Source organism: Chiloscyllium plagiosum, unplaced genomic scaffold (genome assembly GCF_037043375.1).
Source record: "Chiloscyllium plagiosum isolate Xiang-an unplaced genomic scaffold, Cpla_swu_hap1 HiC_scaffold_1, whole genome shotgun sequence".
NCBI classification, from domain to species: domain Eukaryota; kingdom Metazoa; phylum Chordata; class Chondrichthyes; order Orectolobiformes; family Hemiscylliidae; genus Chiloscyllium; species Chiloscyllium plagiosum.
Genome location: NW_028270139.1, coordinates 170,932,246 through 170,954,270, shown reverse-complemented (window position 1 = coordinate 170,954,270; position 22,025 = coordinate 170,932,246). Strand labels below are relative to the sequence as shown.

The 22,025-nt window shown below is 45.8% G+C and overlaps 1 protein-coding gene across 1 annotated transcript in view; it reads left to right on the top strand.

Annotated features, from left to right (window-relative positions):
* The window catches only part of LOC122549379 (disintegrin and metalloproteinase domain-containing protein 8-like), a 249,455-nt gene that overhangs the window by 148,745 nt on the left and 78,685 nt on the right, over positions 1-22,025 (top strand). The window contains exon 4 of the mRNA XM_087985954.1: positions 18,198-18,276. Coding sequence (XP_087842080.1) covers positions 18,198-18,276 — 79 coding nt within the window. The remainder of the gene's footprint in view (positions 1-18,197; positions 18,277-22,025) is intronic.

Below are 22,025 nucleotides of genomic sequence, written 5' to 3'. Positions count from 1 at the left end.
GCTGTAGCCATTATGGAGACGTGGGTTTCACAGGGGCAGGAATGGTTGTTAGATGTTCCAAGGTTTAGAACATTTAAAAAGAACGGATGGGGAAGGATGAGGGAGCGTAGCTTTGCTAACCCGAGAGTGTGTCACAGCTACAGAAATGAAGGTTGTTGAGGAAAGTTCGTGTGCTGAGTTAGTATGGGTGGAAGGTAGGAACAGCAAGGGAGCAGCCACCTCATTGGGGATTTTCTACAGACTCCCTAACAGCAATTGGGAGATTGAAGAACTTGTAGACTGGCAGATATTGGAAAAATGCAGATGTAGCAGGGTTGTTATTATGGGTGACTTCAATTTTCCCAATATTGACTGCAACCTCCTCAGCACAGATGGTTTGAATGGAGCCATTTTTGTCAGGTGTGTTCAGGAGGGTTTCCTTACTCAGTATGTAGACAGCGATGAAAATGTGTTGCTGGAAAAGCGCAGCATCCAAGGAGCAGGAAAATCGACGTTTCGGGCATGAGCCCTTCTTCAGGAACGCCCGAAACGTCGATTCTCCTGCTCCTTGGATGCTGCCTGACCTGCTGCGCTTTTCCAGCAACATATTTTCAGCTCTGATCTCCAGCATCTGCAGTCCTCACTTTCTCCTCAGTATGTAGACAGGCCGACGAGGGGAGGGGTCATTTTGGATTTGGTGCTCGGCAATAAGCCAGGACAGGTGTCAGATCTCGCTGTGGGAGAACAGTGACAGTGACCACAATTGCCTCACATTTACCATAGCCATGGAAAGGGAAAGTAGCAGTTACCAAGGGAAGATATTTAATTGGGGAAAAGGAAATTATGACGCTATCAGACAGGAGTTGGGAAGTACAGATTGGGAGCAATTGTTCCACAGAAAGGGCGCAACAGACATGTTAAAACTGTTTAAGGAACAGTTTTTGCAAGTGATGCATATATTTGTTCCTCTGAGACAAACAAGAAGGGATAAGATTAAGGAGCCTTGGATGACAAGAACAGAGGAGCTTCTCATCAAAAGGAAGAAGGCAGCTTATGTAAGGTGGAGGAAGCAAGGATCTAGCACAGCTTGAGTGGATTACAAGCTTACTGGAAAGGAGCTCAGAACTGGACTGAGGAGAGCCAGGCCGGGGCAAGATAAAGGCTTGGCAAGAATGTTTAGGGAGAACCCAAAGGCATTTTACTCATACGTGAGGAACAAGGGAATAATCAGGGAGAAGGTATGGCCAGTCAGGGATAGCATAGGGAACTTGTGCATGGAGTCTGAGCAAATAGGGGAAGCCCAAAATGAGTTTTTTGCTTCGGTTTTCACAAAGGAAAGGTGCCTTGTTGTGAATGAGAAATTTGAGCTGGGAAACAGGCTTGAACAGATCGAGGTTGAGGATGTTTATGTGCTGGAAATTTTGGCAAACATTGAGATTGATAAGTCCCCAGAGCCAGACCAGATTTATCCGAGATTGCTCCGGAAGGCAAGAAAGGATATTGCTATGCCGCTTGTGAACATATTTGCTTCCTCACTCTCCAAGGAAGTCACACCGGAGGATTGGAGGGAGGTGAATGTTGTTCCTCTTTTCAAGAATGGTAATTGGGAAATCCTGTTACAGACCAGTCAGTCTTAGGTCTGTGGTCAGCATGGTTTTGGAAATAATTCTAAGGGATAGGATTTATGACTATTTGGAAAAGCATAGCATGATGAAAAGCAGTCAGCATGGCGTTATGAGGGGCAGGTCATGCCTCACTAATCTTATTGAGTTCTTTGACGAGACAGATCGATGAAGTTGGAGCAATGGATGTGGTGTATATGGACTTCAGCAAGGCATTTGATAAGGTTCCCCAATGGTAGGTCATTCATAAAGACGGGAAGTAGGGGATACAGGGAAATTTGGATGTCTGGATTCAGAATTGGTTGACTCACAGAAGGCAGTGCGGTTGTAGATGGAAACTATTCTGCCTGGAGGTCAGTGATGAGTGGTGACCCGCGGGGCTCTGTTCTTGGGCCTCTGCTCTTTGTAGTTATTATAAATGACTGGGGGATGAGGAGGTTGAGGGGTGGGTTAGTAAATTTGCCGATGACACGAAGGTTGGAGGTGCTGTTGATAGTATTGAGGGCTGTTTTAAGCTGCAGCGCAACATTGATAGGATGCAGAGCTGGGCTGAGAAATGGCAGATGGAGTTCAACCTGGATAAATACGAAGTGATGCATTTTGGAAGGTCGAACCTGAATGCTGAATATAGAATTAAAGACAGGATTCTTGGTAGTGTGGAGGAACAGAGTGATCTTGGTGTTCAAGTGTATTGATCCCTCGAAGTTGCCACCGAAGTGGATAGGGTTGTTAAGAAAGCAAATGGTGTTATGGCTTTCATTAACAGGAGGATTGAGTTTACGAGCCACAAGGTTTTGCTGTAGCTCTACGAAAACCTGGTGAGACCACATTTGGAATATTATGTCCAGTTCTGGTCACCGTATTATAGGAAAGATGCGGAGGCTTTGGAGAGGGTGCAAAGAAGGTTTACCAGGATGCTGCCTGGACTGGAGGGTTTGTCTTAGAGTCATAGAGCCACAGAGGTGTACAGCATGGAAACAGACCCTTCGGTCCAACCCGTCCATGCCAACCAGATTTCCCACCTAATCAAGTCCAACCGGCCAGCACCCGGCCATGTCCCTCCACACCCTTCCTATTCATATACCCATCCAAAATGCCTCTTAAATGTTGCAATTGTACGAGCCTCCACCACTTACTCTGGCAGCTCATTCCATACACGTACCACCCTCTGTGTGAAAAAGTTGCCCCATAGGTCTCTTTTATATCTTTCCCCTCTCACCCTAAACCTATGCCCTCTAGTTCTGGACTCCCTGACCCCAGTGAAAAGACTTTGCCTATTTACCCTCCATGCCCCTCATAATTTTGTAAACCTCTATAAGGTCACCCCTCAGCCCCGACGCTCCAGGGAAAACAGCCCCAGCCTGTTCAGCCTCTCCCTGTAGCTCAGATCCTCCAACCCTGGCAACATCCTTGTAAATCTTTTCTGACCCCTTTTAAGTTTCACAATATCTTTCCGATAGGAAGGAGACCAGAATTGCACGCAATATTCCAACAGTGGCCTAACCAATGTCCTTTACAGCCGCAACATGACCTCCCAACTTCTGTACTCATTACTCTGACCAATAAAGGAAAGCATATCAAACGCCTTCTTCACTATCCTGTCTATCTGCGACTCTACCTTCAAGGAGCTATGAACCTGCACTCCAAGGTCTCTTTGTTCAGCAGCACTCCCTAAGACCTGACCATTAAGTGTATAAGTCCTGCTCAGATTTACTTTCCCAAAATGCAGCACCTCACATTTATCTGAATTAAACTCCATCTGCCACATCTCAGCCCATTGGCCCATCCTGTTGTAATCTGAGGTAACCCTCTTCGCTGTCCACTACACCTCCAATTTTGGTGTCAGCTGCAAACTTACTAACTGCACCTCTTATGTTCATATCCAAATCATTTATGTAAATGACAAAAAAGTAGAGGGCCCAGCACCGATCCTTGTGACACTCCACTGGTCACATGCCTCCAGTCTGAAAAACAACCCTCCAATACTACCCTCTGTCTTCTACCTTTGAGCCATTTCTGTATCCAAATGGCTAGTTCTCCCTGTATTCCGTGAGATCTAACCTTGCTAACCAGTCTCCCATGGGGAACCTTGTCGAACGCCTTACTGAAGTGCATATAGATCACATCTACCGGTCTGCCCTCATCACTCCTCTTTGTTACTTCTTCAAAAAACCCAATCAAATTTGTGAGACATGATTTCCTATGCACAAAGCCATGTTGACTATCCCTAATCAGTCCTTGCCTTTCCAAATACATGTACATCCTGTCCCTCAGGATTCCCTCCAACCTCTTGCCCACCACCGAGGTCAGGCTCACGGGTCTATACTTCCCTGGCTTGTCCTTACCACCCTTCTTAAACAGTGGAACCACGTTAGCCAACCTCCAGTCTTCCGGCACCTCACCTGTGACTATCGATGATACAAATATCTCAGCAAGAGGCCCAGCAATCACTTCTCTAGCTTCCCACAGAATTCTGGGGTACACCTGATCAGGTCCTGGGGATTTATCCATCTTTAGCCATTTCAAGACATCCAGCACTTCCTCCTCTGTAATATTTTAGAAGAGACGTTGACTAAGCTGGAGAGAAGGAGGAAGAGATCGAGGTGTACAAGGTAATGAGAGGCATGGGTAGAGTCGATAGCCAGAGATTTTTCCCCAGGGCAGGATTGACTGCCACTGGTGGTCATAGTTTTAAGGAGAAAGATATAGAGGAGACGTCAGAGAGTTGTGAATGCGTAGATTGCATTACCAGTGGTTGTAGTGGAAGCAGTGTCATTCGGGACATTTAAGCAACTGCTGGACAAGCACACGGACAGCAGTGAATTGAGCATTTCGTAGGCTAGGTTATTTTATTTTAGATTAGGATTATTGCTCGGCACAACATCATGAGCTGAAGGGTCTGTTCTGTGCTGTACTTTTCTATGTTCTGTGTTCTTATGGCTGGCCAATGTCTGATCCAAACCACTAAATCACCCTTAATCCCAAGCCTCCGTATTTTCTGGATAGGCCTACCATGGGGAACCTTATCAAATGCTTTACTGAATTCCGTTTGCACAACATCAGCTGTTTTACCCTCATCCACCTGTTTGGTCACCTTCTCAAAGAACTCAATAAGATTTGTGAGACAACCTACCCTTCACAAAATGGTGCTGACTAACCCTAATCAAATTATTCCTTTCTAGATTATTATAAATCCTACTTCTTATAATCCTTTCCAAAAATGTACCCAGAACAGAATTAAGATTCACTGATCTAGAATTACCAGAATTGTCTCTATTCCCATTCTTGAACAAGGGGACATTTGCTGTAGACATTTGCTGTATTCCTGTAGACACTGTTGACATAAAGATCAAAGCCAAAGGAGAGGTCCATTCAGAAGTCTGGTAACTGTGAGGAAGAAGCTGTTCCTGAATCTGTTAGTATGTGTTTTCAAATTTCTGAATGTATGTTCTGCCTAATGGAAAAGAGTGGACAGAGTGTAATGAGGGTTGGAGAGGCCTTTGATTATGTTTGCTGCTTTCCTAAGGCAGCAGGAAGTATAGGTAGAGTCAATAGAAGTATGGCCAGTTGTGTGATGGACTGGGCTACACTCATAACACTCTTGTTTTGGGTAGAACAGTTGCAATACTCAGCTGCAATGGGTGTTGCATTGACAATATTCCTACCCTCTGGCACTTTTCCAGAATGAAAGGATTCCTGTACATTTATTATATGCACAATAGCAAACTGGTCAGATACTGTTTCACAGATACATAAAATATCGATCAATGCTACCTTTTCAGTTCACTCTGATGAGGATTCAATAATACTTAGAATAGTAGAATGGAAACTAACTTATATGATTCTCTAATCTCCCAAGAGCTGACAATGGGAGGTTAGACAGGAATTTTCCAACTGTGATGCTATAGCATCAAGGACCAAACTCCTCCTCTCAGAAAGTTCCAGTTCAAAAAGCTCCAGGCCCTCCTACTGTTGGATCATGTTCTTTCCCAGACTTGCTGGAATCAAATTCCCAGATACTGACCTTGTTAATGACCAATTTCTGAGGAAGGGCTTTTGCCCGAAACTATCACCCAAAATCTTTGTTTCCAGCTGACTAAAGTTTTGCTAGGGTCCCTTGATACTACATTTGATCAAATACAGTCTTGAGGTCAAGAGCTGTCACTGTCGTTCAGCTCTTTTGTCAATGTTTAAATCAAGGCTATAATGAAGTCAGGAGCTGAGTGGCCCTGGGTGAACCCAATCTGGACGTCACTAAGCAGATTTTTGCTAAGTAGGTGCTGCTTATTAGCACTTTACTAATGATTGAGAGTCGACTGTTTGGTTGGTAGTTGGTCATGTTGGATTTGTCCTGCACATGTTGTATACAACATACCTGGGCAATTTTGCACATTGTCAGGTAGGTTACCAGTGTTGTAATTGTTCTGGAACGGTTTGGCTCGGGGAGTGGCAAGTTCTGGAGAACAAATCTTGAGTACTATTGCTGGAATGTTGTCAGGACCCATGATCTTTGCAGTATCTGGTGTCTCTAACTGTTTATTGATATCACATGGTGTGAATTAAGTTGGCTGAAGACTAATATTTGTGAGCTGGAAACCACTAGAAGAAGCTGACACGGATCACCCTTGTGGCAGTTTTAACTGAAGATTGTTGCAAATGTGTATCATTTGCACTGATGTGCTGGTCTCTCCCATCATTGAGGTTGGGGATATTTATGGAGCCACCTCCTGCAGTGAGTTATTTGATTGTCTGCCACTATTTATGACTGGATGTGGCAGAACTGCAGAGCTTAGATTTGATCCACTGCTTATGCTGTTAGGCACGCAAGTATCCCTATTCAGTAGCTTCACCAGTTTGACACCTCATTTTTATATGCACCTGGTGCTGCTCCTAGCATGCCCTCCTGCATACTTTATGAACTAGGGCTGATCCTCTGGCTTCATGGCAATGGTGGCGTCAAATATATGATGATCCATGAGGGTGCGGATTGTATTGAAGTATGATTGTGCTGCTGCTGATGCCCAACAATGATGCATGGATTGGGTTGCTGGATCAGTTCTAATTCTGACCAATTTAGCACTGTGATAGTGCCACACATGCAATGTAAGGTACTATCACTGTGAAGGTGAGACTTCGACTCCATGAGGACTATGCAGTGGTCACTTTTTCCAGATGCTGCCATAAATAGATGTAGCTGTGGCAGGTGGATTAGTGAGGTTACGGTCAAACATGTTTTTCTCTCTTGTTGGCTCCTTCACTACATACCACAGTTCCAGTCTAGCAGAAGTATTTTTTAGGACTTTACGAGTGTGATCAGTGCTATGCTGACATTGAAATTTCCCACCCAGAGTGCATTCTGTACCCTTTCCACTATCAGTGCCAACCTCAGTGTTGTTGAACATGGAGGAGCACTGATTCACCAGCTGAGGTAGGACGGCACATGGTAATCAGCAGGAAGTTTCTTTGCTCATGTTTGACCTGGTGCATTGAGACTTCAGCTCCCTCTTGTTGCCCTCTGCTACTGGGCCTGCCCTGCTAATGATGGTTATGACAGTGTCTGGGACATCGTGAAGTATGATTCCCTGAGTATGACAGTGTCAGACTTGTCTGTGAGACTGCTCTCCAGATTTTAGCACTCGGTCTCAAATATTGAAAATAAAAACTTTGCAGAGTGGACAGAACTGTTTCATTGCCAGGTGGCCCATCCAGTTTCATTTCTTTGGTGAGAACTTGTGATAGCTGTTACAATTCGGTGTCTTACTACACCATTTCATAGGACAGTTGAGAGTCAACCGCATTGCTGTGGTGTCATGAATCACACATAGGCTAGACCAGGTGAGGGTGGCAGATTTCCTTCACTGAAGGACATTAATGAACCAAGTAAGTTTCTCTTGACAATTGGCAGAGATTTCATGGTCATTATTAGATTACGTTGGAACAACACGTACATCCTAGGACAGGCAAAACAAAGACATGCAAGAGAATTCTTAGATGCATGGCATTCTAACCAGAACTCCATCGATAAACATATCGATTTATATTCTATCTACATTCCCTTGAAAAAAAAACAGAAATGACATCATCCATCTTAAGAAACCAAGACCTATAAGTTGAGAGGCAGGATATGCCACCAACACTTCACCAGAGACTCTCACCGAGAATGGTGATGAAACGTCTGAAAACAAGTCATTCAGCTCAGCGAACTAACTTACATACTTATCACCCTGAACTAAAAATCACTAATAATACAACGCAGAACAGGCCCTTCGGCTCTCGATGAACATGTGGGTTAAACACACTAAAACTGTTCTGAAGATGGGAGAACTTTGCCATCCGACAGCTCTACCCACAAACAACTATTCTTCCTGCGCTAATGTCTCAGGAAGCAGGTACTTCCTAAATGTCTAAACTACAAATCCTCCTCAATGCCCCACTAGCCAAAAAAAGAATAAAATGGCCTCAGGATGCTTAAAGAAATGATAACCAATACTCACAACCAGCTCCTTTAATACAGTTTGGAGATTTCACACCAAAAACTTTGTTCACTGCCATGACTGACTGTGAATGGACAAATGCATTAGAAAGCACACAAGCTTTAACAGCAAACACAGAAAAAGAAAAAAACTCACACTTCAAGTTAAGTTAATAAACTCACACAAAAATACGTTTCATACAACACTGATGCTTGGATACAAAATCTTTCAGACCATCCACTTAGCGTTACAGAAAAAGCCGTCCTAGTCAGAGGGTTGAACTACAGTTACAAAGATGCGAGTAAAAAGGTCTTCCTCACAGCATTTGAATCCGCATTTAAAAAACCGGTCTTTCCAGAGGAAACACAGTAGACCATAAGACAAGCTATTGCACCTACATTAGGCCGAAAAAAGAGAAGGAAACTTACTTAGTTCTCAAGAAAATAAAGTCTTAGAAAGACTTAAAAAAGACAAAAGCATTGTAATAATTCCTGCAGACAAGGGACAGATGACTGTTATTTTAAACAAATCCATCTTAAAAAGGCAAATGCTCTGCTTGCAGATACCAAGACTTACCAGCAGGTGGAGATGGACACAATCCCACAACTACTAAACAGAATCTCACTCTTTCTAACAGGACTTAAACAATCAGGGGAATTAATCAGGATAGACTTCTAAAATATGAAACCAGATGGGTCCAACACACCACGCTTCTATAGATTACCAAAAATACACAAATCTCGCCCCCCCTCAGACCCATAGTCTCCCTACCTGGTAACCAACTTACAGACTAGCCAAGGAACTTCAAACACGCAAACACCTAAGTGAAGATTCACACCACTCCATTCACTCCACCTAAGAATTCCTGAATACCATCAAAGACAGCAAGATATAAGAGAATGAAATAGTTGTCTCCTTTGATGTTACAGCTCTCTTCACATGATTCCTGAAGAAGGGCTTATGCCCGAAACGTCGATTCTCCTGTTCCCTGGATGCTGCCTGACCTGCTGCGCTTTTCCAGCAACAAATTTCCAGCTCTGATCTCCAGCATCTGCAGACCTCACTTTCTCCTCACATGAACATTGACCTGACAAAAGAAACATTGGCATCACTACTAGGAAAACCAGTACCACAAACAGCAGATTGCATGCACTTCATCGTCGAGCTAGTGGACCTGTATTGAGTAACAAAACCTACAAACAAGTCAATGGAACACCCATGGGATCACCAACACCAGGGCTGATAACGGAAGCAGTAATGCAGAGACTTGCACAAGCTTTTTTTTTGTTTTTTGGAGAACCGTAAAAACACTACATTGGTCAAACATAGGCAATCTGCCACCAGAATACAAAACACCAACTAGCCACCAAAAAATACATCCTACTGTCACTAGTTTCCATACATACAGCCAAAGAAGGACATCACTTTTTCTGGGACAACACATGCATCCTAGGAGAACTGAAACAAAGACACTCACGAGAATTTTTGGAGGCATGGCATTCTAAGCAGAATTCCATCAATAAACACATCAATTTAGATCCTATCTACCTTCCCTTGAAAAAAGAACCAGACATGACATCACCCACCTTAAGAAACCAAAACCTATAAATAGAGAGGCAGGACATACCACCAGTGCTTCACTAGAGACTCTCACTGATGAAGTTACCTTGTAAAGTGATGAAACATCTGAAAGCAAATCTTCCAGCTCAGCAAGCTAACTTACATAGATTCTTAAATATCTGTGGCAGGATTTGAACCGGGTCCTCAGAATTTGAGCTGAATTTCTGAGTTTATCTCCAGATTATATCACTAGTCATTACCTCCCCATCTGTAAACTCAATTGTTGGTTCTACTAGGATTTGTCTTCTGAGTACACCGCATGGGCTAAAGTTGCAATCCTCCTTGTGTGTGGTTTAATAGACATCCCACTGATCCATTGACATAACCAACTAAACTGTGTTATTTTATTGGAAGACAGTTTTGTTCTTCTAAAAGGTATAATTTGCTCCCGAAAATGTATCACAGATGAGTAACCATATTCTCCAGTTTAATGAGTAAACAATTATTGTCTTACATAATTATATTTTTAATACTTAAAATCATAGCTAAATTGCAACAGCTTGATATTTACATTTGATTCCTGAGCACTATCATAACAAAGAGAGAGACTTTTCTCAAAAAATATGTTAAAAAATGTCATTGCACATCTCTGGAACAAGTGGGACTTGAGTCCGACCTTCCTAGTCTAGAGGCAGGGGCATTACCACTGTGCAACAAGAGCCGTGGTAACATAAAAATATTGGTTTAAGATTTTGATGTGTTTAATTAATGTTAGTTTTACATATGCAGCTTATCATGTTGGACAAAGGTCCATAATTTTAAAAGATGTTTCTTCAACAAGGATCAATGAAGATGAATTTTAAATGCATTTGCAATGGAGTAACCACAGCTTCAAAATAAAGTGGATGCTTGAAATCTAAAATAAAAACAGAATGTGCTGTAAAAGCTCCACAGAGCCCACAATATCTGTTGAAAAAGTACTAGAGTTAACATTTCATCTTCAGAATCAAAGAATCACATTTAAATCAAATTATATTAATTGTATTTCTCACTCCACAGATGTAGCAGACTAACAAAATCACATTCTTAAATATCTTAGCAGAGTGACGAGGGGAATATTAAATTTCTTTCAGTGAGGACTGGAAAATGTTTTAAACAAGGAAAGCAGAGACTTTTGATGCATATCACTATGAGAGATATTTTTGTTGAATAGGAAAACTATACTGATAAGCTGCAAGTTTGGGTGGAAATCGAAGAACAACAATTAACTCTCGACCTCAGAAGAAATCAGTAAGTAAAGCAAGTTTTTAGCCCATGTTATAGCATAAGCCACTTTTATAATCAAGGACTGCAGTACACTGTGGTGCAAGATTTAGCATATCCATTAAGAATAAAATGTCTATGATCTTCTACCACCCATGATAAAATGTGGGTAAAAAGAGAAGTGACTGTTCTAAAGCACTGCGAATTCTTCAGGTATGTGGAGTTTCCATCTCATGCTTCATGGAGGGTAAAAAATCCAGGTGGTGATTGGATGTACTGAGTGACTTCTCATGTACTGTTTGAAGATCTTTGAAAGGAGAACAGAAAAAAGTTTCAAAGGAGCCTTCCACATCCAGAGTTTTACCTGAAGGAATGGGTCCCAGCTATGCCTGCCTCTGTATAGGCTACATGGGACAGTCCACCTTACACAGTTACACCAGCACCATTCCTCACAACTACCTCGGCTTTGTTGATGACTGTATCAACTCCGCCTCGTGCTCCCACAAGGAGGTTGAAAAGTTCATCGACTTCACCAACACCTTTAGCCTTGACCTCAATTTCACAGAGTCATAGAGATGTACAGCACAAAAACAGATGCTTTGGTCCAACTTGTCCATGTCAACCAGATATCCCAACCCAATCTAGTCCTACCTGCCAGCACCCGGCCCATATCCCTCCAAACACTTCCTATCCATATACCCATCTAAGCACCTTTTAAATGTTGCAATTGTACCAGCCTCCACCACTTGGTGTGCAGGGTGTTTTAGCTAGGTGCATAAAGAACTGGTTGAGGAACAGGAGACAGAGAGTAGTAGTTGAAAGGAGTTTCTCGAAATGGAGAAAGGTGGCCAGTGGTGTTCCCCAGGGGTCAGTATTGGGGCCACTGTTGTTTGTAATATACATAAATGATCTAGAAGAGGGCACTGTTGATAATGATCAGCAAATTTGCAGATGACGCAAAGATTGGTGGAGTAGCAGAAAGCTTAAGGGACTGTCAGAGAATACAGGAGGATATAGATAGACTGGAGAGTTGGGCGGAAAAGTGGCAGATGGTTTTCAATCCAGACAAATGTGAGGTGATACGTTCAGGCAAGTCTAATTCTAGAGCGAATTATACAATGAATGGAAGAGCCTTGGGAAAAGTTGATGGGCAGAGAGATCTGGGAGTGCAGGTCCATTGTACCCTGAAGGTTGCTGCACAGCTGGATAGAGTGGTCAAGAAGGCATATAATATGCTTGCCTTCATCGGGAGGGGTATTGAGTATAAGAGCTGGCAAGTCATGTTAAAATTGTACATTGGTTTGGCTGCATTTGGAATACTGTGTACAGTTCTGGGCGCCACATTACAAAAGGATGTGGACGTTTTGGAGAGGGTGTAGAGAAGGTTTACAAGGATGTTGCCTGGTATGGAAGGTGTTAACTATGAAGAGAGGTTGAGTAGGTTAGGTTTATTTTCAGTAAAAAAAAAGGAGATTGAGGGGGGGACCTGATTGAGGTTTACAAAATCATGAAGGATATAGACAGGGTGGATAGAGACAAGCTTTTTCCCAGGATGAAGGATTCAATAATGAGAGGTCATGCTTTCAAGGTGAGAGGTGGAAAGTTTAAGGTGGTGGGCGTTTGAAATGCGTTGCCAGCAGAGATGGTAGAGGCAGGCACGGTAGACTCATTTAAGATACGTCTAGACAGATGCATGAGTAGGTGGGGAGCAGAGGGATACAGATGTTTAGGAATTGACCAACAGGCTTAGACAGTACATTTGGATCGGCTCAGGCTTGAAGGGCCAAAGGGCCTGTTCCTGGGCTGTAAATTTTCTTTGTTCTTTGTTCACTTCTGCTGGCAGCCCATTCCATACCTGCACTATCCTCTGCATGAAAAATTTGTCCCTTAAGTCTCTTGTTATCTTATCCCTCTCACCCTAAACCTATACCCTCTAGTTCTGGTCTCCTCCACCCCAGGGAAAATACCTTGTCTATTTAACCTATCCATGCCCCTTGTGATTTTGTAAACCTCTATAAGGTCACCCCCCAGCCTCTGACGCTCCACGGACTACAGCCCTCGCCTTTCAACCTCTCTCTATAGCTCAAATCCTTCAACCCTGGCAACATCCTCAAAAATCTTTTCTGAACCATTTCAAGTTTCACAACATCCTTCTGATAGGAAGGAGACCAGAATTGCATACAATATTCCAAACCATCTCCAACACCTTCCTCCCCTTCCTGGACCTTTCCATCTCCGGCAACCGAGTTAACACAGACATCTATTTCAAACCCACCTCCTCCTACCCCTGTAAAAACACAATCCCTTACTCCCAATTCCTCCGCTTGTGCCATATCAGCTCCTAGGAGGAGCAATTCTATTCTAGAACATCCCAGATGTCCCTTTGTTTCAACGGTTAAAACTGGATAAATTCCCAGGACCTGATCAGGTCTACCCGAGAACTCTGTGGGAAGCTAGAGAAGTGATTGCTGGGCCTCTTGTTGAGATATTTGTATCATCAATAGTCACAGGTGAGGTGCCGGAATTCTGGAGGTTGGCAAACGTGGTGCCACTGTCAAAGAAGGGTAGTAAAGACAAGCCAGGGAGCTATAGACCAGTGAGCCTGACATCGGTGGTGGGCAAGAGGTTGGAGGGAATCCTGAGGGACAGGATGTACATGTATTTGGAAAGGCAAGGTCTGATTCAGGTTAGTCAACATGGCTTTGTGTGTGGGAAATCATGTCTCACAAACTTGATTGAGTCTTTTGAAGAAGTAACAAAGAGGAGTGATGAGGGCAGAGTAGTAGATGTGATCTATATGCACTTCAGTAAGGCGTTCGACAAGGTTCCCCATGGGAGACTGATTAGCAAGGTTAGATCTCATGGAATACAGGGAGAACTAGCCATTTGGATACAGAACTGGCTCAAAGGTAGAAGACAGAGGGTGGTGGTGGAGGGTTGTTTTTCAGACTGGAGGCCTGTGACCAGTGGAGTGCCACAAGGATCGATGCTGGGTCCTCTACTTTTTGTCATTTACATAAATGATTTGGATGCGAGCATAAGAGGTACAGTTATTAAGTTTGCAGCTGACACCAAAATTGGAGGTGTAGTGGACAGCGAAGAGGGTTACCTCAGATTACAACAGGATCTGGACCAGATGGGCCAATGGGCTGAGAAGTGGCAGATGGAGTTCAATTCAGATAAATGCGAGGTGCTGCACTTTGGGAAAGCAAATCTTAGCAGGACTTATACACTTAATGGTAAGGTCCTAGGGAGTGTTGCAGAACAAAGAGACCTTGGAGTGCAGGTTCATAATTCCTTGAAAGTCGAGTCGCAGGTAGATAGGATAGTGAACAAGGCATTTGATATGCTTTCCTTTATTGGTCAGAGTATTGAGTACAGGAGTTGGGAGGTCATGTTGCGGCTGTAAAGGACATTGGTTAGGCCACTGTTGGAATATTGCGTGCAGTTCTGGTCTCCTTGCTATCGGAAAGATATTGTGAAACTTGAAAGGGTTCAGAAAAGATTTACAAGGATGTTGCCAGGGTTGGAGTATCTGAGCTACAGGGAGAGGCTGAACAGGTTGGAGCTGTTTTCCCTGGAGCGTCAGAGGATGAGGGGTGACCTTATAGAGGTTTACAAAATTATGAGGGGCATGGACAGGATAAATAGACAAAGTCTTTTCACTGGGGTCAGGGATTCCAGAACTAGAGGGCATAGGTTTAGGGTGAGAGGGGAAAAATATAAAAGAAGCTTAAGGGGCAACATTTTCACGCAGAGGGTGGTACGTGTATGGAATGAGCTGCCAGAGGATGTGGTGGAGGCTGGTACAATTGCAACATTTAAGAGCCATTTGGATGGGTATATGAAATGGGAGGGTTTGGAGGGATATGGGCTGGGTGCAGGCAGGTGGGACTAGAGTGGGTTGGGATATCTGGTTGGCATGGACGGGTTGGACCAAAGGGTCTGTTTCCATGCTGTACATCTGTATAACCACAATTTCCCCTCCCATGTGAACAATAATGCCCTCCAGCACTTCTCCTCCACTTTGTACATATCCTCCCTCAAATTCCACCTCTCCAACTGCAATAAAGTCAGACTCCCGTGGTCTTCACCTTCCACGCCACTAATCTCCAGATATAGCGCATTATCATCCGCCACCTACAGTCAGACGCCACCAACAAAGTTTTATGTCCCTCCCTGCTCTTATCTGCTTTCCACGGAAATTATTCTCTCTGGGACTTCCTCATCTCCTTTCCCCCCAACTCATCTCAGATCGAACCGTTCAACTCAGCACCACCATCTTGACCTGTCCTACCTGACCATCTTCCTTCCCACCTAACTGCTCCACCCTCCCCACTGACCTATCACAATTACCACCCCACCTGCATCCACCTATCGCCTTCCACCTTTGCCCCAGTCCCATCTCCACCACTCTCTTTATCTCTCAGCACCCTTTCCGCTCCACATTCCTGACGAAAGGCTTTTGTTCTTCGGATGTTGTCTGACCTGCTGTGCTTTTCCAGTGTCACACTTTTCAACCAAAACTTTATCTTTTGCCTAGGTGCATTCCAGCCCTCAGGACTCAGTAATAAATTTAACTTACTTCGAAATTGTTAAATTAAACTCAACTAAATTAGACATGAACAACTCCCTCCATGTTTATTACCCTCCAGCATAGCCAATCCATTTTCAAATATTCACACTTCCCATTATTACCTTCTTCTTCAGTTTACAAATAGCAGTTGCGTTGTCTGCTTCCCTTTTTCTTCATCTCTCTCACTCTCTTTCTTTGGCTGCTGTTTTCAACAACTTGCTCATTTCATGATTTCCCCTTCAACTTTTCATGAGCATAATTGTACCGTCAATTCCCAGCTGCCTTCAATTCAGACAAAGGGTCACTGGATTTACTTTTCTTAAGAGGCTGTGAATCTGTGGAATTGTCTAACCAAGAGTGTGGTGGATACCAAGATATTAAGCATATTTAAGGAGAAGACTTTGGTTGGTTGGTGTTGCCATGGTCTTACCAGACCAGAGGGACTGTTCTATCATTAGAGAGAGAAGCAACTGCTAATGATTTAAGCTAAGGGCCACCAGACACAAGTGACGGGGGAAGTTGAGTCTTTCATGGTAACCTGAAACCGGTGCGTGGAATTGAATACATACTGTTGACATCACACTGCTCTGAAAATCAGTGATCCAGCCAACTGAGCTAAACCAATTCCCCGAGGAGAAGATAGACAGACTCCACCCCCATTTCCCCCACCACCACACCCACTCCAGTTACCGGCTCCGCTCCAACTCCATACCCACACCAGATCCCAGCTCCCAGCCCTGCCGGGTTTTCACCATTCTCCCAGACCTCCCCCTCACTGAGGACAAACGATCAGTCCTCAGCAAAGGACTCACCTTCATCCCCCTCCGCCCACGCATCAATGAATTTAATACACGCCATGACGTCGAACACTTCTTCCGCCACCTCTGCCTCCGAGCTTACTTTCACAATCAGAACTCCCGCCCACCTTCCGAGGATTCCTTCGCCCACCTCCAACACACTACATCCACCTGGACACCCCGTGCTGGCCTATTACCCGCCCTCGACCTCTTCATTTCCAACTGCCACCGGGACATTAACTGCCTCAACCTGTCTACCCCCCCTCCCCCATTCCAGCCTCTCACCCTCACAATACACAGCCCTCCAATCCCTCTGCTCCAATCCTGACCTCACCATCAAGCCAGCGGATAAAGGGGGCGCAGTGGTAGTCTGGCGCATTGACCTCTACACTGCTGAAGCCAAAAGCCAACTCGAGGACACCTCTTCTTACTGCCCCCTCGACCATGACCCCACCCCCCATCAGGAGAAAGTGAGGACTGCAGATGCTAGAGATCAGAGCTGAAAACGTGTTGCTGGAAAAGCACAGCAGGTCAGGCAGCAACCAAGGAGCAGGAGAATCGACATTTCGGGCATGAGCCCACCTTCGGGCACCTCCGTCCTCAGACCCCACCCCTACAACCGTAACAAGGACAGGACGCCCCTGGTGCTCACCTTCCACCCTACCAACCTTCGCATAAACCAAATCATCCGCCGACATTTCCGCCACCTCCAAAAAAGACCCCACCACCAGGGATATATTTCCCTCCCCACCCCTTTCCGCCTTCCGCAAAGTCCGTTCCCTCCATGACTACCTGGTCAGGTCCACACCCCCCCTACAACCCACCCTCCCATCCTGGCACCTTCCCCTGCCACCGCAGGAATTACAAAACCTGCGCCCACACCTCCTCCCTCACCTCCATCCGAGGCCCGAAAGGAGACTTCCACATCCATTAAAGTTTTACCTGCACATTCACCAATATCATTTATTGTATCTGTTGCTCCCGACGCAGTCTCCTCTACACTGGGTAGACTGGACGCGTCCGAGCAGAGCACTTTAGGGAACACCTCTGGGACACCAGCACCAATCAACCACACCACCCTGTGGCCCAACATTTTAACTCCCCCTCCCACTCTGCCGAGGACATGAAGGTCCTGGATGTCCTTCACCGCCGCTCCCTCACCACCAGACGCCTGGAGGAAGAACGTCTCATCTTCCGCCTCGGAACACTTCAACCCCAGGGCATCAATGTGGAATTCACCAGTTTCCTCTTTTCCCCTTCCCCCACCTCACCCCAGTTCCAAACTTCCAGCTTTGCACTGTCCCCATGACTTGTCCTACCTGCCTATCTTCTTTTCCACCTATCACCTTCATCCCCTCCCCCACTCACCTATTGTACTCTATGCTACTTTCTCCCCACCCCCACCCTCCTCTCACTTATCTCTCCACCCTTTACTGCTCCTTGGATGCTGCCTGAACTGCTGTGCTTTTTCAGCACCACTCTAATCTAGATGTTTAATCAGTAATTGGTTGAAACGTTATGGGAAGTGCGCAGCAAAGTGGAGTTGAGGCTGAGATAGGATCAGTTATGATCATATTAAATGTCGGAGCAGTTCGAGGGACTGAATGGCGTAATTCTGCTCCAAGTTCTGATGATCTTATTATGCTCTGAGGTTTCCAGGAATTTTAAAACCTCCAGAAACAGCCTGCAGAGATTTAGATAGACTTTGAGGGGGAGAACACAACAAATTTGACTATTGGATGAGGTCATTAAAGTTGAAAACTAAGTTTGAAGGCTTTAAACAAATAATTCTCGAAGAAGAATTTAAAAGTCCATTTGTAAGACCTCACATAAAGAACCAAAACATTCAACAGGAAGACAAGGCAGGCAAAGATTGCCCCCCACCATGAGAACTTGCGTTTATTATCTATGTCTGTTCGATTTACAGGGCCCTTATACCTGAAGGGTTTCAAATCTCGTATTATGATGCAAATGGAATTCTGGTGACAGAAGTAAACAGCACCCTGGTGAGAGATAGCACATTGCATTGAACAGCGTCATGCCTTTTTAAAATTTATATATAGAATTTGCATATCCCTGGCAAGGTCAGCATTTATTGCTCATTCTTGCTGGGTTTCCTTATCATGTTGAATTAGATAATTTAAAAGGTGAAAGGTTGTGGTCAGACTTTGAAACTGCTAGATCTGGGCACTCCATCTTTGGAAATATATACTCCACACAAAGGGTGGTTAAGGTTTGGAACTCCCTTCCGCAAACAAGTATTGTTGCAGGATCAGTTAATCTTAAATGAGATAGATATATTTTTTGTGAACCATAAGTACTATGAAAGAGTGACAGAAACAGAATGTTCAGCCCAACTTGTCCATGCTAACCAGTTTTCCGAAACTAAACTCCTCACATTTGGCTGCATTTGGCCCACATTCCTCTAAAACATTCCTATTCATGTGCCCAAATGTCTTTTAGATGTTTTAGTTGGATTCACCCCTACCACTTACTCTGCTAGCTCATTCCATTTTCCATTTCCCTTTTTGAAAATGTGCCACTCATTTCAATCTTTCTCCATTGGCCTTAAACCTGTGCCATCTAGTTTTAGGTGGGGAAAAGTTCTTGGCGATTCAACATATCTGTATTCTTTGATTTTATAATTCTCTATAAGGTCACCCCTCGGCCTCCTACTCTCCAAGGCAAAAAAGAACTCAATCTATTCAGCCTTTCCTTATAACTCAACCCACAAGTTTAGACTACATTCTTGTCAATCTTCTTTACACCCTTTCTAGTTTAATAACATCCTTCCTATAGCATTGCGACCAGAATTGTACACAGTACTCCAAATGTGGCCTTAGTAATATCTGCTTCATGACATCTCTGCAGGAATTCCTCAATAGCCATAATGTGGAGGTGCAGTGTTAGCTGGGGTGGACAAGGTCAGAAGTCAGAGGGGGAAAAACAATGACTGCAGATGCTGGAAACCAGATTCTGGATTAGTGGTGCTGGAAGAGCACAGCAGTTCAGGCAGCATCCAAGGAGCTTCGAAATCGACGTTTCGGGCAAAAGCCCTTCTTCGGGAATAAAGGCAGTGAGCCTGGAGCGATAAGCTAGAGGAGGGTGGGGGTGGGGAGAAAGTAACATAGAGTACAATGGGTGAGTGGGGGAGGGGATGAAGGTGATAGGTCAGGGAGGAGAGGGTGGAGTGGATAGGTGGAAAAGGAGATAGGCAGGTTGGACAAGTCCGGACAAGTCATGGGGACAGTGCTGAGCTGGAAGTTTAGAACTAGGGTGAGGTGGGGGAAGGGGAAATGAAGAAACTGTTGAAGTCCACATTGATGCCCTGGGGCTGAAGTGTTCCGAGGCGGAAGGTGAGGCGTTCTTCCTCCAGGCGTCTGGTGGTGAGGGAGCGGCAGTGAAGGATGCCCAGGACCTCCATGTCCTCGGCAGAGTGGGAGGGGGAGTTGAAATGTTGGGCCACGGGGCGGTGTGGTTGATTGGTGCGGGTGTCCCGGAGATGTTCCCTAAAGCGCTCTGCTAGGAGGCGCCCAGTCTCCCCAATTTCGAGGAGACCGCATCGGGAGCAACGGATACAATAAATGATATTAGTGGATGTGCAAGTAAAACTTTGGTGGATGTGGAAGGCTCCTTTAGGGCCTTGGATAGAGGTGAGGGAGGAGGTGTGGGCGCAGGTTTTACAGTTCCTGCGGTGGCAGGAGAAAGTGCCAGGATGGGAGGGTGGGTTGTAGGGGGGCGTGGACCTGACCAGGTAGTCACGGAGGGAATGGTCTTTGCGGAAGGCGGAAAGGGGTGGGGAGGGAAATATATCCCTGGTGGTGGGGTCTGTTTGGAGGTGGTGGAAATGTCGGCGGATGATTTGGTTTATGCGAAGTTTGGTAGGGTGGAAGGTGAGCACCAGGGGCGTTCTGTCCTTGTTACGGTTGGAGGGGTGGGGTCTGAGGGCGGAGGTGCGAGATTTGGACGAGATGCGTTGGAGGGCATCTTTAACCACGTGGGAAGGGAAATTGCGGTCTCTAAAGAAGGAGGCCATCTGCTGTGTTCTGTGGTGGAACTGGTTCTCCTGGGAGCAGATCCGGCGGAGGCGGAGGAATTGGGAATACGGGATGGCATTTTTGCAAGAGGTAGGGTGGGAAGAGGTGTAATCCAGGTAGTTGTGGGAGTCGGTGGGTTTGTAAAAAATGTCAGTGTCAAGTCGGTCGTCATTAATGGAGATGGAGAGGTCCAGGAAGGGGAGGGAGGTGTCAGAGATGGTCCAGGTAAATTTTAGGTCAGGGTGGAATGTGTTGGTGAAGTTGATGAATTGCTCAACCTCCTCACGGGAGCACGAGGTGTCGCCAATGCAGTCATCAATGTAGCGGAGGAAGAGGTGGGGAGTGGTGCCGGTGTAATTACGGAAGATCAACTGCTCTACGTAGCCAACAAAGAGACAGGCATAGCTGGGACCCATACATGTGCCCATGGCTACCCCTTTGGTCTGGAGGAAGTGGGAGGATTCAAAGGAGAAATTGTTAAGGGTGAGGACCAGTTCGGCCAAACGAATGAGAGTGTCGGTGGAAGGGTACTGTTGGGGACGTCTGGAGAGGAAAAAACGGAGGGCTTGGAGGCCCTGGTCATGGCGGATGGAGGTGTAGAGGGATTGGATATCCATGGTGAAGATGAGGAGTTGGGGGCCGGGGAAACAAAGTCTTGGAGGAGGTGGAGGGGATGGGTGGTGTCTCGAACGTCTGTGGAGAGTTCCTGGACTAGGGGGGATAGGACAGTGTCGAGGTAGGTAGAGATGAGTTCAGTGGGGCAGGAGCATGCAGAGACAATGGGTCGGCCAGGGTGGTCAGGCTTGTGGATCTTGGGAAGGAGGTAGAACCGGGCAGTGCGGGGTTCCCGGACTATGAGGTTGGAACCTGTGGGTGGGAGATCTCCTGAGGTGATGAGGTTCTGTATGGTCCGGGAGATGATGGTTTGGTGATGGGGGGTGGGGTCATGGTTGAGGGGGCAGTAGGAAGAGGTGTCCTCGAGTTGACGTTTGGCTTCAGCGGTGTAGAGGTCAGTGCGCCAGACTACCACTGCGCCCCCTTTATCCGCTGGCTTGATGGTGAGGTTGGGATTGGAGCAGAGGGATTGGAGGGCTGCGCGTTGTGAGGATGAGAGGTTGGAGTGGGGGAGGAAGGTAGACAGGTTGAGGCGGTTAATGTCCCGGCGGCAGTTGGAAATGAAGAGGTCGAGGGCAGGTAGTAGGCCAGCACGGGGTGTCCAGGTGGATGCAGTGTGTTGGAGGTGGGTGAAGGGGTCCTCGGAAGGTGGGCGGGAGTCCTGATTGTGAACGTAAGCTCGGAGGCGACGGAAGAACTGTTCGACGTCACGGCGTGTATTAAATTCATTGACGCGTGGGCGGAGGGGGATGAAGATGAGTCCTTTGCTGAGGACTGATCGTTTGTCCTTAGTGAGGGGGAGGTCTGCGGGGATGGTGAAAACTCGGTAGGGCTGGGAGCTCGGATCTGGTGTGGGTGTAGAGCTGGGAGTGGGGGCGGAACCTGTAACTGGAGTGGGTGTGATGGTGGCGGGAATGGGTGTGGAGACAGGAGCAGGGGTCGTGTTCCCCTGGAGGTTCTGGGGGGTGGAGATAGTGACAGTGGGGTCTATGGGGGACATGTCAGCAGAATGCAGGTGAGTGGCGCTGGTGGGGGTGGAAGTGGTGGTGACAACGGCAGTCGGGGTGGCGGAAGTCCCTGAGCATGTGGCATCAGCGATGATG